The sequence below is a fragment of the Nilaparvata lugens genome, chromosome X (assembly GCF_014356525.2).
Source record: "Nilaparvata lugens isolate BPH chromosome X, ASM1435652v1, whole genome shotgun sequence".
NCBI classification, from domain to species: domain Eukaryota; kingdom Metazoa; phylum Arthropoda; class Insecta; order Hemiptera; family Delphacidae; genus Nilaparvata; species Nilaparvata lugens.
In genome coordinates, this window is record NC_052518.1 from 37303698 (window position 1) to 37320529 (window position 16832).

The 16832-nt window shown below is 36.1% G+C and overlaps 1 protein-coding gene across 1 annotated transcript in view; it reads right to left on the minus strand.

Moving 5' to 3' along the window:
- The window catches only part of LOC120354999 (dynein heavy chain 7, axonemal-like), a 714404-nt gene that overhangs the window by 181507 nt on the left and 516065 nt on the right, over positions 1 to 16832 (minus strand). Inside the window, exon 18 of the mRNA XM_039443223.1 lies at positions 14589 to 14779. Within this exon, the coding sequence (XP_039299157.1) occupies positions 14589 to 14779 (191 nt within the window). The remainder of the gene's footprint in view (positions 1 to 14588; positions 14780 to 16832) is intronic.

Sequence of the window (16832 nt, forward strand, 5' to 3'; positions counted from 1 at the left end):
TCCTGATCGTTATTCTTTTGTTTTTCAGAATCTAACATCATGCCGAGGGAATGCAGACTACATGGTGTCAATTCCGCAGCGGTGCGTCATCGCATAACCATCAACGATCCCGAGGAAATCAATATCGAAAACATGCTCGAGAGATCGAAATGGCGCGTTTTCAATATAATTAGGGAGCACGCAGCACGCCATGATGCCAACGTGGAGTGGTTCATCATGTTGAATGTTTTGTTGTATAAATAAGTGGTGATGGATGATGAGGTTAGCGAGACTGTGTCATCTCTAATAAATCTTCATAGTTACTCCAACATAGCGCTAAACGTGCTTGAGAACTATGAAGATTGTAATGATCATTTCATGTTGGCCGTGAGAAAAATCATGTCATCTTTTGACAACTTTGTTTGACACGGCAGTGGTTGGGTTTTGAAGAAAATTGAGTCACTGGATGTGAACGTGATTAAATTTAATCCAATCTTCACATCCAGTTTCATTCAAACACCACAATTTCTTAAAACCAAAAAATGTATTATAAATGTCAAAAATCTGTCTGACAAAAAATGCTTTTTATGGTCAGTCCTCGCGTATTTCCATCAGAAACCAAGGAACTCGGACTTGACTGTAAAGTATTTGAGCAAGTTTTCTCACACACTTAATACACGAGGAGTAAATTTCCCGGTGACGACACGCAATATTAAGAAATTTAAAATGCTGAATCCGGATATTGCAATTCACGTCATCACGTATGACAACAAAAAGTTTTTCCCCTACCGTACGAGCATTTTCCACACTCGTAAGCACCAAATTAATCTTATAATGCTAAAAGGCGATGCAGGAAAAACTCATTTCTGTTTAATTAATAGCGCGAACAGGAAAAACAGGCTATCGCGTCTTTTCTCCCACCTTTCAAAACACAAGGGTCAAGTACACATTTGCAATTTCTGTTTCCATAGATTTACATCGACCAAATCTAAAAATTATGATGGTAAAGCAAATTTGATGAAACATGAACAGCTTTTTTCCAAGTTTGAATCACAGCAAGTTCCATATCCTAAACGCGGAGAGAGAATTAAATTCAAGAAACTAGGCACAACGTTGAAGAAAAAGTACACCATTTACGCGGATTCAGAAACTTATGTTGTTTATATCGGAGATGATGATGATGAATCCGATTGGGATGAAATCAGGCATAGCTATACAAAGAAAACAGCACGACATATTCCCTGCTGCTATTGTTTTGTTGTTATCGATGTGAATGGGGAAATAGCTAATGGACCTGTACTCCATAGATCGAGTAGTTTAGATGGAAAAATCATGGAGAAATTTCTTCAGGGTATTACAGATCTCGGCGACATTTTGTATGAGGATATGAAACGAGAAATTCCTAAGCAAGCTTTATCAGAAAGTCAAGAGTGCGAATATCAAAATTCGGTAAACTGCAGGCTTTGTGCTGAACCGTTTTTAGACAGCAATATTAAATGTCGTCACCACGTGCAGGAAACCGGAAATTACCTATGTGCGGCACACGTTTCTTTTAATTTATTGGCTCGTACTCCAGAGTACATTTCGTGCTATTCACACAATTTCTCCAGGTTTGATTCACATTTTATTCTGAAAGTGCTTGGTAAATGTAAAAAAGAAATTTCCTGCATCGCAAATACATCAGAGAGATTTTTGACACTTTCAGTAGGCAAAATTTAATTTTTAGATTCCTACAAGTTTATGAGCGAATCCTTGGAAGTATTGGTGTTTAATTTAGTAGAAAGTACAGACATGGAAAAGAAATTTGTACGTTTATTTCCAGTGTTTCATGATCCCCCATGCGAACACAGACAACTCTTGTTAAAAAAAGGAATATATCCTTACTCATACATGAGTTGTCCCAAAAAATTCGCGGAAACATCGCTTCCTCCCATCGAATGTTTTTATAATGATTTAACTGATACACCTCTGTCTCGCAGAGAATATGAGCATGCGCAAAGAGTGTTCTCGACATTCAAGCTGAAATCGCTCGGTGAATATCACAATTCCTATTTATGTTTGGACGTGATGCTATTAGCGGAAGTTTTTGAATCCATGAGGTCTACGCTTTTTAGCTCATACGGCCTTGATGTCACCCATTTTCTTTCCCTCGCGCACTTTACTTGGAATTGTATGTTGAAACACACTAAAATCGAACTAGAATTGATTACTCATCCTGACATGCATTACATGTTTAAGACAGTGATGAGGGGTGGGGTGTCATTTATCGGTAAACGTTATTGTGAGGCGAATAACAAACATCTACCTGAAACATACGACCCTTCAAAACCGAGTAATTATCTCCTTTATATCGATGCAAACAGTTTATACTCGGAAGCTAAGAGCCAAAGCTTACCTGTTGGAAATTTCAAATTCCTCTCAGAGGAAGAAATTTCCAAGCTTGATTTCGCAAATTTGGACAGCAATTCAGAAACCGGATATATAATAGAATGTGATCTCAAGTACCCCCAGGAGTTACATGATAAGCATGCCAGCTTCCCACTTGTGCCTCTCCACCAAACACAGCCGCACGAATTGCTGTCAAACTATCAAACAAATGAGAACAGTCAAACTGGAACCAAAAAGCTCATGAACACACTTTTTGACCGTGAAAAGTACATTGTCCATTACCTCAATTTAAAGCTCTACCTTCAGCTTGGCTTGCAATTATCGAAAGTACATCGCATCATTAGCTTTTCCCAATCTCCCTGGCTGAAAAGCTACATCGACTTCAATATCCGGAATAGACAGAACGCGAAAAATAAATTTGAAATATCCTTCTTTAAGGCCTGTTGCAATCTTATCTTTGGCAAGACGATACAATCAAGTCAGAAGCAAATCAATGTTAAAATTATCACGGATGAAAAACGGTTGGATAAGTACATTTCAAATCCATTATGCAAATGCTGGCAAATAATTAGTCCGAACGTGATCGTGGTTTTCTCTCGCAAGTTGGAACTAAAAATGAACAAGCCTGTCTATTCTGGGTTTTCCGTACTGGAGTTGAGTAAATTCCATATGTACAATTTTTTCTATTGCAAATTACAAAAAATTATAGCGTGGGATTGTGAAGAACTCTGTATGACCGATACAGATAGTTTTCTTTCAAACGTAAAAGTCGAAGACGTGTATCAGTTGATTAAAGAAAATTTGAACCTTTTCGACACTAGTAATTACCCTCCACACCACTCATGCTTTTCCATGGAGAGGAATAAAGTTGTAGGAAAGTTCAAGGATGAGACTGCCTCAAAACCCGTCAATAAATTTGTAGGGCTTCGATCCTAACTTCACTCTCATTTAGTATGTAACGAGAATGAAGAACCTGTAAATAAATGTGTAGCAAAGGGTGTACAGACCGGAGTAAAATGTAGAAAACTTAATTTTAACTTATATAAGGAATCACTGATTGAATGTTGTGAACACATTGAAAAATTTAATATGATGAGGTCCTATAATCACACCATGTATCAGATTGAATGTGAAAAAATCTGTTTGAGTCCTTATGACGATAAGAGATATATTGCTGAGAACAGTGTAGACACTTTACCTTTTGGACATTATAGAGTGCCAACAACACTCTGAACTGATTGCTCAGTATGTCCTACGAGGAGCATCCATCACCACTAATTTTGATTTCATGTTGTAAATATGAATATTATCAGATCTAAGATAGCATTGGAACTTCATAGTGTACCACACGTTAACTATCCCACTTGCAAATACGAGTTGAAAAGTGAAAAAGACTTGCTTCAAGCCGATCTCATTGAAATGAGCAGTTTATCACATTTTAATAAAGGTTATAGGTATATCTTAGCTGTTATTAATTGTTTTTCAAAATTCGCATATTGTGTACCATTAAAAGACAAGTCAAGTCAATCTGTATTTGATGCACTTGAGCCAATTTTTTCTAAAAATAAGGGAGTTGAGTTGTTTCAATCAGATCAGGGAACAGAATTCTTTAATTCAAAAGTTAAAGCAATATTAGATAGATACAGTATTAAACATTATCATGTTTTCAGCAATAAGAAAGCCTCCATAGTAATATTGACACTGCATATTTAATTCAGAGTTATGGAGCTACACAGAAACATTTCACCAGGGACAATGCAAATATGATTATAATCTTCAAGATAGATTTATTGAGTCTGAAATTAATTCACAGAGATCATGTTGGAGGAGATATTTCTTATAAAGATTTCGCTAAACTTTGTCATAAAGTTTGGAATCGTAAACCTCATAATTTTGTAACTATTATGACCGAGTGTGGAATTAATAGCGGCAAGTACCGAGATTCGCTCAATACGTTTCTTACCATTCAGTAGAGATTAATTCTTTGTGCAGTCATGTTGTCTTAAACACACGGCAGCAGCAGCAGAAAACTGAATAGAAAGAATGTTGGTTCAATCGAAAAGATTAAGAAATTGAGAAAAGTAATCAGTGACAAGCATAAAAGCTTAGTTAATTTTGAAAAACGATCGGAGGAATACAATAGGAAAATGCTCTCACCGTTGATAGTACCATAATTGAACTGAGAAAAAACAAATCTAGTTTTCATATCGGTAAGAAATCACCTTGCTATGCTTTCAACGAAGGCTGTTTCAACAACCCCCACTCCTCCTACGCCTGTCACATGATCACACACCATATCACATGACCAGTCTTTGTCAGCATGCAAATCTTGTTTCAATAAGTCTGTATGATGTCATTTCTCAACTATCTTACTATAAATACCACTGCATTGAACTGTATTCGTTCAGTTTGATAGTGTCAACGGTGGAGTAAACATGGATACTTCTAAGGTGTTTAATGTGCCTTTGCTCTGTGGTAATAAAATCAAGCCTACCAATAAGCAGTTAGGTAACCATATTGTAGACTTTATTGCCTGTCCAGATACAAGATTACGGGAAACCTTCACCCCTGATACAGCTGAAATGCATGGTATTACACGTTTGGAAGCTATAATCTATAACTACAGTTTAACAAATAGAGACAATAGCAAAACCTTTGACCCTATTCAAGATAGCTTGTCACTTTTGAGTGATAGTAGAAATTATTTCCAAAATGCTCCAATCTATTCTGTGTCCTTGGCTAAAATGTGGAAAAAACTGACAGATAATTTGAAAAATAGTTGTCGTTTGGTCTATAATGATCTTCTACAGTATGTTTACTGGGGTAATAGCAATACCAGGAAATTGACTGGAGTACAAGTAAAGCTCCCCACTGACCCACAACATAGAAATAGAATAATTTCTTATGTTATTTCTGCATTCGGCTCCAATTTACTACCTACAAATTATGTAGAGATTTTTGAGGATCCATCAAACAAAAATAATATCAGTTTCTCACAAAAGTGCTATATTAAGAGTGGTGAGACATATTTCTCCAAGTCAACCACAGTTTTCTCTACCATATCCAAAGTTGTTGACCTAGATGAGTTGGGCCTTGTAGCAACAGGCAACTTGATACCACAAGTCTTAAGAAAACGAGCAAACATAACTTGTGAGCTTCTCCCATACCCTGTTAAAGAGATACAGCCCTTGTCTCCTATCACAGTGCTATCAGCCAAGAAGCGTAAGCTAGAACTGGATGAAATTGATCTAAACGGAGGAAAATTGAGTTTTTTGAAGCCACACAGTCATTTAGGGAAGAGCATAAGCAGCTAGCAGAATTTGAGAAAGGAATAAAAAATTTGAGAGAGGAACTTGAGCCATATTTCCATTCACATTGGCAAAATTTTGATCTAAGTGGAGTGTACAATGTGACTGCATTTACTGTGGATAATACTGGGAAATTCCCATATGTAGGTGTACTGGGGGAGAAAGATGATTTGAAAAATGTTCACTTTGTAAAGGGGTCCCATAAAAATGTTTTTCTAAATGCATACAACGCAATAGAAGACCTTAAGAAAGTGAGTTTTTTTGTAATCCCTTATACTGACAAAAAAGAAATAATTTGTCTACCAAGGGAAGAGAAAATTGGTGTAATCACAGTCAATGGTATGACAAGCTATAATAGTCATACATTTCCTAGAATAGAATCACTTAAGTTTCTGTCAGATGTATGGAAAAACTTGGAAGACACTCCCTTCACACAAAAAGAAGTGGAGCAGTATAATAACATCACAATGCTGGAAATTAAAGGGAAAGTAAAAGTAGGACAGTGCAAAAGATTAGAAGAGTTACCAGAGGGTATAGAGTTGGTCATTATTGCAATAAAAGAAGTGTACAATAGAAACAATACTCGGTATATCCTACAGTTTGAAAATGTGGAGGCATTGTATGTGTCAAACTATTGGTTAGAGGAAGAATTTGAAAAGCCAAACATAGATTTGAATTATAAAATTAGAATCAAGCTAGATGTTTTTAAATATACACCTAGTAGGAATAAGGAAAGAGTTACTTTCTGTATTTGATTTGGCCATAGATATGCTTTGATGTATGTATAATAATTTAAAAATAAAGAAAATTATTGTGACATTGAGTGTTGACATCTACCTCTTACCCCTTCTCCTGATTCCTCTCTCATTTTTTCTTTCCTGCTAAATGAGTGGAGGAGGAGGACAAAGGAGGAGGAGGAGGACAAAAGAGGAGAACGGAGCACAGTTTTTGTCCTCAGAGGGGAGGATTTTTGTCCTCGGAGGGGAGGATTTTTGTCCTTGGAGGAGAGGAGGAGGAGAACAGAGTACAAAGGTGAACTAAGGAGGAGGAAGGAGGACACAGCAAATCAAAGGTTAGTTAGTTATTTGATATGGTGTGTGCTCATAAGAGTGGGAGGAGGAGTGGGGGTCGTTGAAACAGCCTTCGTTGAAAGCATAGCAAGGTGATTTCTTACCTATATGAGGATAACATCAGAAGTTTTAATTCTCGTTCATGGGAATTGAATGTGAGCGGAAATCATATCTTCTTAAGACAGTTTCATGGTAACTATAGACATTGGGTATTATTTTGCCCGAGTGAAATAGGTCTGAGAATATGTAAGTATTTCTAGATATGCTAGCTCATTCCAATTATACTTACATATTGTCGGAGAAAACACTTAAACAATAACGACTGGGATGTTTGTACAGCAAAAGAGCTCAATTTTTTACACATTCATAAACAGTTTGATTAAACTCTTGACTGTCAGTTGGAAACCAAGCATAATATGACCCATTATAGAACTTAGATTATTGTAGAGATTCACTTTAATCTGACAGTATAGCAATAGATTATTAAGCAATAGATGTAAAGAGAGTCATTGACCTCTCTCTCTCTGGATTCACTTTAATCTGTCAGTATAGCATTAGATGTGAGAGAGGGATTCACTTTAATCTGACAGTATAGCATTAGAGAGAAGGATTCACTTCAATCTGTCAATATAGATGTAGAAAGAAGGATTCACTTCAATCTGTCAGTATAGCAATAGAGAGAAGGATTCACTTCAATCTGTCAGCAAGGGAATTTTTCCCCCCTCAAAGGGAAATTATTTTTTCCCTCACTTTCTTCATCCCCCTCATCTATACTGGCAAGGGGAAGGGAAAATCTATTTGAGAGAGAGAGAGAGAGATATCTCTTTTCATCCCCCTCATCCCCACTGGACAAAGGGAAGGGGAAATCTATTTTTAGAAAGAGAGAGAGAGAGAGAGATATCTTCCTCTTTTTTCATCACCCTCATCTCCACTGGGCAAGGGGAAGGGGTTAGAGAGAGATATCTTCCTCTCTTTTCATCTCCCTCATCACCACTTGTCAAGGGGAAAGGGGAATCTTTTTTTAGAACACCCCCCACCCTGTGGGCGGGGGGAAGGGGTGGCGGGATGGTCGAGAGGGGAGAGGGGGGAGGGGGTTTTGGAGCAAAAAAGTCAGTCCAAACTCTTAAATATCATCTACTTACAATGCTCAGTACTATTACGCGCATCTGCTAATATCCTGATGGCTTTTTTCTGAAGTAAAAGTACACTGCTAACATGGCTACAATTACCCCAAAACAACACGCCATATAAAAGAATACTTTGAAAAAATGCAAAATAGGCTGACCTTACATAGCTATCAGGTACATAATTTTTTAATTGCTTCAACAAATAAATAACCCTAGACAATTTACTATTCACATACTCAATATGTGGCTTCCATATTGATTTTTCGTCAATATATATACCTAGAAACTTGACATTATTTACACTATTATCTGTTGGAATCTCTCTTAAGCTAAAAATCATTTGTTGATTCTTATTATTATTCAATAGGAAACCATTTGCCCTGAACCATATGCTTGCTTGGTTTAGAGTATGTTCCATCATAAAAGCAAGTTTTTGAAAATCTGAGTCTGAATTGAAAAAAGTGGTATCATCTGCGTAAAGCATTGACTGAGATGTCACTGATAATGGAAGATAATTTATCATCAGGGTTAACAGTACAGGTCCAAGGATAGAGGCCTGAAGAACACCAAATTTGATCATTTTTACCTTAGATTTAGTATGACCTACATAGACTATTTGCTTACGGTCAAATAAGTATGACCCAATTAACATGAGGCTTACACTGTTCATACCATAGAGACCAAGTTTATTCAGTAGGATTGTGTGGTCGACACAATCAAATGCCTTGCTGAGGTCACAAAAGGTAGCCTGAGCAAATTGACCTGTTTCAAAAACATCCAACACTTTTTTAACCCTTCCACTACCAAGTGGGGTAATTGGACTACCCCAACCTACATTTCCCCCATTTTTTTGTACATAATGTTGTTGTATTTCATTGAAACCTTGAGTACTTGTTAAAAACATATCACTTTAGTTGTTTTTTCTCATAAAATCATTTCATTCCTCTTATTTTTTCAATTCTTAGCAGATTTATCCCTTGGGTAACTCTATTACTCCGCTTGGTATTCCATGTCATGCAATTTTTTGGTATATTCCATCCATTATCAGAATGCATAAGATATAAATTTAATGTCCAATTATCATTTTTTCGCCAAACCTGATTCATAATGATCACTTGAAATCTAAATTTGAAAAAATTGCTTCTCTATAGCCATAATTTAATTATTTGACAACATTTCCCCTACATCTATTTGATAGAATGCTCAATTTTTTGTCCTGTCAGTTTTTGATTGAAAACATATTTTTAAACAAAAGAAATTTATTTTTAATTATATTAAAAGCTTTTGTAATGCATTTCATAGATGAATTAATGGAAAAAATATAGAATAAAGATATAAAACAGGAATCTTGTTGGGGTGACCCAGTTACCCCAGTTGGTATTCTGTGTATGTGAAGAAGGTTGGTAGTCCAAGGGTTAATCAGAGCATCTATTGCAGATGCGGTAGATCTACCTTCTATAAAACCAAACTGAGCTTCACTTAAAATGTGCTGTTCACTTAGGTAATTTGAGATCTGGATTTTTATTACTGACTCAAAGATCTTTGAAAATATGGGAACTAATGATATGGGGCGAAAACTAGATGGACAATCTTTTGGTCCCTTTTTATAAACTGGTACTACTCTTGATAATTTGAGTATAGATGGGAACACTCCTTCCGTTATACAACTATTGATGCAGTAAGTTAGAGGTTCAAAAATGCAGTCTATGATCTATTTAATTTTGTTGCTGGATAAATTGTAGATGTCTACACTGTCAGATGACTTAAAGCTATTAACTATATCTTATATAATGTTAGGAGTTACTTCAGAAAAACCGAAGGCTGGCCTCCTTGCTGTAGTGCAACTTTCAATAAGTTGGGCAGCAGTAGTGATTGGCTGAGCAATTTTATCATGCACTTCTTCAACTGATTATACAAAGAATTCATTAAAAGCATCTGGAGGAATACCCATACTAACATTACGACTCTCTTTTTTAACTAGATTGATCATTTTCCAGGCTGATTTACATCTATTACTGGAGAGCTCAATCTGAGTTGAGTTGTACTGTTTCTTGGCTGTATTTATAGCATTCTTATACTCAGTCCCAGCATTACAATATGCTTATCTAGATAAGTTTGTCTAGTCTCTTATATATAAGTGATGATACAATAACAATTTGTTTTTAATTTCTAACAACTGAGGTGTATACCAAGTGGAAGGTTTCCTCTTCACTTTGGCTTCAGGAGAGTTAGTTGTGACTCCAACAATTTTCTGTGGTATGCACAAATCAAAATGATACAAAAATATTTCCATAAAACGGTTAAAAATAGCTTCACCACCCACTTGGTTAGATAATTTGGCTACCCAATCTATATTTGATAGTGCAGATCTAAAATTTTGCATCTTCTCAACAGTTACAGGTCTAGTAGAAACCATCTTTTTCCTGACACCGCCATTCCCTCGGGCCAAATTCAATAGGCTCAGAAAAACACAATCATGGTCAGAAAAATGGAATGCTCTTACATCTGTGTAGATATATTGTGTGCCTATGTTGGTAAATATATTGTCAAGGCAAGCAGATCCCCTAGTGGGCCTTAAATTTGTGCAATAAAAATTGAATTGCCTTTATAGATTTTTCAACTAATTAACTGTGGCCTTATCTTGTAGTACATTAAACTCAGCATTAAGGTCACCTCCCAGTACAATGCAATTATTTTTCCACCTGGGTCCACTGAACAAATGTAAAACCTCATCATGACCTTGTAAGAAAAGAGCAGGGTTTCTTGAGGGCGATCTATACAGAGAAACTACAATAAGCTTGAGTTTATTAATAGCTATGCCTGTTACTTCAAAATTCTTTTCACTGTTGAGACAATCCAAATCTAATTCAATACTTTCTTTTGCAAGCTCAGGTCTGACATAAATAGATACTCCCCCATGTATGAATTGTTTTCTACAATAACTATTGACTATAACATGATCATCTAATTTATGATAAATTAAATCTTCTCCCTTGCACCAATCAATGCTCACTCAGACAAAGAGTGTGACAATTGTTCTTATTCTCAAATTCATTCAAAACTACAAGTTTATTGTTCATACCTTGAACATTTAGATATCCTACATTAAATTCTGAGGTGATAGACATTTCAATAGGCTTACGTGAGTTAATAGTCGTGGGATTAATACAGATATTACTAGTGGACCGAGTTATTTTAGTTTGATTACCTACAGTCTCATTTAAAGATTGTGCATTACAATTAGTAACAAAAGTTTCATTTCTCTTACAACTAGGTGAACTACTCGTAATAGCAATAGATGAACAATCTATACATCTAAAAAATAATTATTGTCATTTCCCTTTTGACCTAATGTAATAGTGTTTTTGGTTGACTCTAAAGTGGTATTGATTCGAGTTACAGTATTGAGTATCATGTCAACAATATGTTTTTTTACCAATTCTGTTAAGATGAAGACCATGAGACGTGTGGAATCTTGATCCCAGTGAACTCAAATCCGTGAAAACAACGTTAGAGAAGCGTTTGCCTATGTTTTTCAACTGTTCATTGGTTTTACGTACTTCCACATTTACACATGACCACTGGGGTAGATCATAACGGTTTGGTACGGAGAAATTTAATACGTTAGTATGTCGCAGTTCCGAAAGTCTCTTTTTGAACGATCTAATAAAATTATTTGATTCATTTGTTGCTACGTCATTAGTTCCAGGAATAAGAACCACTAGATCTTTCTCACACATATCAGAACACATACTATTGCACTCCTCCGTCACTGCATCAAACTTGGCACCCGGCTTCATCATATATTTAGAAAGTCATGATCACTCTCTGAAGAAACACCCTTGGCAACCTGTCTTCCCTGACTGTCCGAAAAACACCTAATCTTCACTCGCTGTTTCGTGTTATTACTGTCAGTCTTATTCTTTTTATGTATGTCTTGTGAGTCATTATTATTTGATTGTAAGTCCTTTCCTTGCACCAGTTGTGTATTATTACTTTTTAAATTCGCCCACTGGAGTCGGTCCTCACTTCGTCGCTGCGTCAAAACATCACATGATGCCGAATTCACTAGCACCTCGTATTTATTCTTCCATCGGTTGGCTTCATCTCTGGACATTTCTATTTCACTCCATAAGACATGGTTGTCAACCTCCAAGGTTTCCACAGTAACGGCCATAGATTTAAGTTGATCTTTGATAGCCAGATTTTCGTTCTTAAAATTAAGCGCCATTGAACTGGACTCAGCTTCTTGAGATATCACTCGATTCTCGAGTATTCCAATTTGCATCTTCAATTCTTGTGAGGAGGCAATTAAATCATCTCGTTGCTGAAGAAGCTCGACTGTACGCATACTATCTGGAGAATCAGTTGAGACAGTCCTTTTGGTCGGCGTATTTACACCAATATCACAAGCCATAGGTGATGAAAGTTAACTTCTGTTATTTCTAGGAGTTTTTGGAGAGTTTGGAATAAATTCTGAAGCTAATTCACTCTTTGAATTGGCACTCGCAGGATCCAAATCTGAAGCCGGATGATTGTGCTGTCCGATTGTATCTAATACTTCATTTATGCCCGAATTTGTCTTCAAATTTACCGGACATCCAATGCTGAGACATATCCACAAGATTTTCCCATCAACCATTATGCGATCCCTTTTGAAATTAAATCCATCAACCTCAATAGCAACATTCCCTCTCGTCCTCGCTGTAAATTTTCTTATTAATGGAGTCATAATTGAAGCTCAGTTTAAAACAGTTTGAGCTCAGTTCAGCGCGGCGTCACTCATTTCAAGGAATATAAAGATGAAGTCAGTTTTCACCAGTAATTAGAGATTCATAAGGGAGAAGGATAAGGAAGCGTCTTGAGGGCAATCAAAACAAAAGCGGAGAAGGAAGCCCCTGAGTCAGGATATGATTGTGCGAATATAGGTAATAGAATAAATTCTTCTTGATTTAAACTATGTGCTTTTGAAGTACTATGGCTACAAGTAAACAAACAACAAGTTGAACAGCTGTGAAGCGCTCGGTCCATTGACAGATAGTGATAACACTTTCTCTCTCTTACCATTATCAGCTAATCGACGTCACAATTCAATAGGCCTACTGGCTCTAGCAGACGACAAATAGATTCAGTACAGTAGTTGTTTATTGTTATTAGCAATCGCAGGCAAAAACCGGCAGTCAGAAATGGCCGAAAATCTGTCAAGACCGTGTAAACAGTTCGTAAGCTTCACTTGAATATCAGTATATATACTTACAGTTAACCTCACGTGGTTATCATGAGCAGGTACACCAAAACTTTATAATTCACATAGAACCAACCAGTTACTAATTCTTTAACTTCTACCACTTATAAATTCATGAAAATACGGAGTAACAAATTTGAGCAATAACAATGTAGCCCACTGCTACCAACCACTACCAATCGGTCAACTGACGGAAAAATGGAATATGCAGTAGGCAATTTAAACAATGAATTGTCTCACGGACGATAGTGAGACGGAAAAAGTTTCTAAATAAGATCAGTTTGTTGGTGACAATGATAGGAGGTTGCTAATGATGTTTTTCATGAAAAGTGGATGAGAAGGCCTCATCATGCTTCATCTCCTCAATAAATGAGTCTTTCACAATTTGAATAAGCTAATAATATAATAATAATTATTGTACCTGATAAACTGAAAATTCAATTAAAAAATAATTAAAATGATAACTGATAGTTATGAATAAGGGAAGTTGGAGATTGAAGAAATGTTTATGATATTAAATATTGTCTACAACTAAAATATTTGTTGATTTATTAGTTGATTAATTTTTCTATGATGACAAAAATTGACCACAACTTGAATAGTTCAGTTATCTGCAACATAGACAATTATGGTTATTCAAGTATTGAGAGCGTAAAACTCTAGTTTATCGCTCGAATAACATAATTTTTTTTTCTACAACTGCAGTATTGGACTCCAATACAATAAAGAGTTCTTTTAATAATTTATTCAATTGATTTGATAAATCAATTTGATAATAAGAATAAGATGATTCAATTTGATTATCCTATCCAATCATAATTATTCATTTTATAATGATATTTAATATTAGAATAAGATAGAACAACTAGTATCAACTGCAAAAAAAGTCTGGTAGGAACAAGAATTGAACCTGGGCCCCAGTTTCAGACTGAACGCTCCAGGTCTCTGCGCTACCATATGCTAGTGATATTGATGCGAAAAAGTAGGAACATGAATTGCATCTTCACCGACGCTAGATACAAAAAGTAACTTTTTGAATGGAGGTTGGTCTTCGGTTTTTTAGAACACAAAAAACTGGAGGTCTTATCTGCGCCTTGTTTCAAAGAGCTCGCATACCAAATTTTATTCAAATCGGACAATAACTGCGACTGTAACTGCGGTACAAACAAACAGACAATAGCCTATTGAGTCAAAACTAAGACCTCAGCTTCGCTTCGGTCGATAAATTTAGTTCTATGTTGTAATGTAGCTAGAGTATTTTGTGCAAATTTTATATTTTCTGTGGAAATTAATTAGATTTATTAAAACTGAATTTTATTATTTGAAATTGATCAAAATTGAGTAGGAATTCATTAAGATAGTCTCTAAGCTAGCATTCAAGCTAGTTTCTGTATGTGTAGGCCTATACTCTGCGAGGCAGATTTATCATAACATTCAGTATTTCAATATAATCCTTGGTCATTTCCCTCACCTCCAGAATATTTTGAATCTCCTCCACATTGAAAATGTTTGGAACCTCTCCAGAGTTGATGAGAACATCAATATCTTCCAGGTAGAAGTCTCTATTCATCTGATACTCGGTGAAGATGAAAACAACTGATTTATTCCTGCCACCTGTATCCATCAGAATATGTTTCAAATCCTCTCGCCAGTCTTCGAACGCTGTAATCCGAAATAGAACATTGGTTCAAAAATATGAAACAACTATAATTACTGGTCAAATGATAAAATATTTTGATAATAATAATCTTTAGTTTATGAAGCTAATAATATAAGTTAATGGGAAGATGAGGAGAATGACGATGATCAGTGGTCAATCAAGGTTGAATTTGATAGACGTATGTGCTCACCATTCACCTCAATCCATATATTTTCGTGAGGACTTACTAGAAACTTATAGCACATAAATTATGGAATTGCATAGAACGATGGAAGAAAATCATTAAGTTTTTCAGAAGATTCATGTTCCATCTCGAAGGATCAGCGTAATTTGTAGCCTATAACAACAGTTGCCCAACCCACGTATAATCTATATAAATAAAAATCGAGCCTCAAATTTTGATGTTCAATAACTTTTTTATGTGTGCACCGAATTTGATGATTTTTTTTTTGGTTGTTTTTGTTATGTTCAGGACCAGGTTTATGGCCTATCAAATTTATAATTCGACTTCAGGACTCTTTTCTATGGCCCTTCAAAGCATGCATGTAATCCTTATGGGAGAAGAATTTGTGAGCTGGCCACACACAGGAATAAAAATCAGCTGTTATAATCATTGCGTCATCCAACAGCCGTCAGAGGATCTTTTTTTTTTTAATTTTCTTCCTATTAATTCACAAAATTTCAATTCTGTAATTATTATGCCGCGATACGAACGATGTCCAAACTTGGGTCGCAGAGCTCGAAATACTGTAAATTTAGAATTTGCGGGGGAAAATCAGCAGCAAGGAGATATATCATTCAATTCCCAGCAAGCTGCATTCAACTATAACTAAGAATACAAACTGTTGCACAACTGACTGAGCACAAAGGAAGTCCATATTGAGATATAAATAATGAAGTATAATACCAATTTCTGGATAATTTTCATAAAAATATAGTCTTAGCATCAGATTATGCTAAGGCTAAACACACCTGTGGAGGCGCAGCTGGTGATGCAAAGTGTTGATCTTATGGAGGTTCCATGCCATGCCCGATTCAGTGTGTGTGAGTTCTTGCATTTAAACCAATAAGCAAGAAGCACCTGGATGCAAAATGCTGCATAGCCCCTCCTCAGGTGGGGTTATGTTTTTCTTCCATCTTAATGATTAATGATTTAAACTTAATCAGCCCCCCCTCCTGACAGCAATTCCATCCAATAGTATATTTCGCACCTATGACCGAAAATGATACTTTTCCGGCTCAAAATCGGTTTTCAAGTCCGAGGCCAAAGGCCAAGAGCCTGAAACACATTTTCGCCTGTGGTGTGAATGCTATCTTTCGCCACACAAAAAAATAAAATGATAAATATATGAGAATAATTGTACATTAGGCACTTCCGAAAGCAAAACTGAAAGGTTATAGCTCTAGCAAATCTGAGGTAATTTGAGAGTCAGGAAATTGTCCAAGTATTTTCATTTTTTTTTCCATTTTCAGTGCTGCATAAGAAAAAATTCAGAAGCTGCATAAACCAAAAAAATCACTGCCAATACGGCTGACTGTCACGGACAACCAACCTAAAAATCAGTTTACTTATGTTTTTTGAGTCTTTTTTTGTGAAACAATGAATCAATTCAATTCAGTTCAGTAAGGGAACGTACTACTGGAGGCTATGGAAAAACCCCCAAATCACTAAAATTTTACTCCCCTGACCCCCTAGTGCCAACCAAATTTTTTCAACTTTTGAAATGAGCATTGCACACAAAATTCGATATGAGCTTTTTCGTTCAGCTCCTGTGAACAAGCCTATAGCCATAGCTGAATTTCAACCAAATACAGATGACGACCCAGAAAATTGAGTTTTCATCGAAAATTTGAAGTTTTCCCAAATACGAGAAATTCTCAGCCAAAACTATGAGATCGCTGTGAAAACTGAACACCAAATCTGTTGCATACTACACTGGAGGCTACAAAAAAACCTCCAGAACTTCCAAATTTTTCCCCCCGGCACCACTGTACACGCCCAAATATTTGGGACACATTTAAATTTGTTTCCCACAAAAAATGTATTAGAAGCTT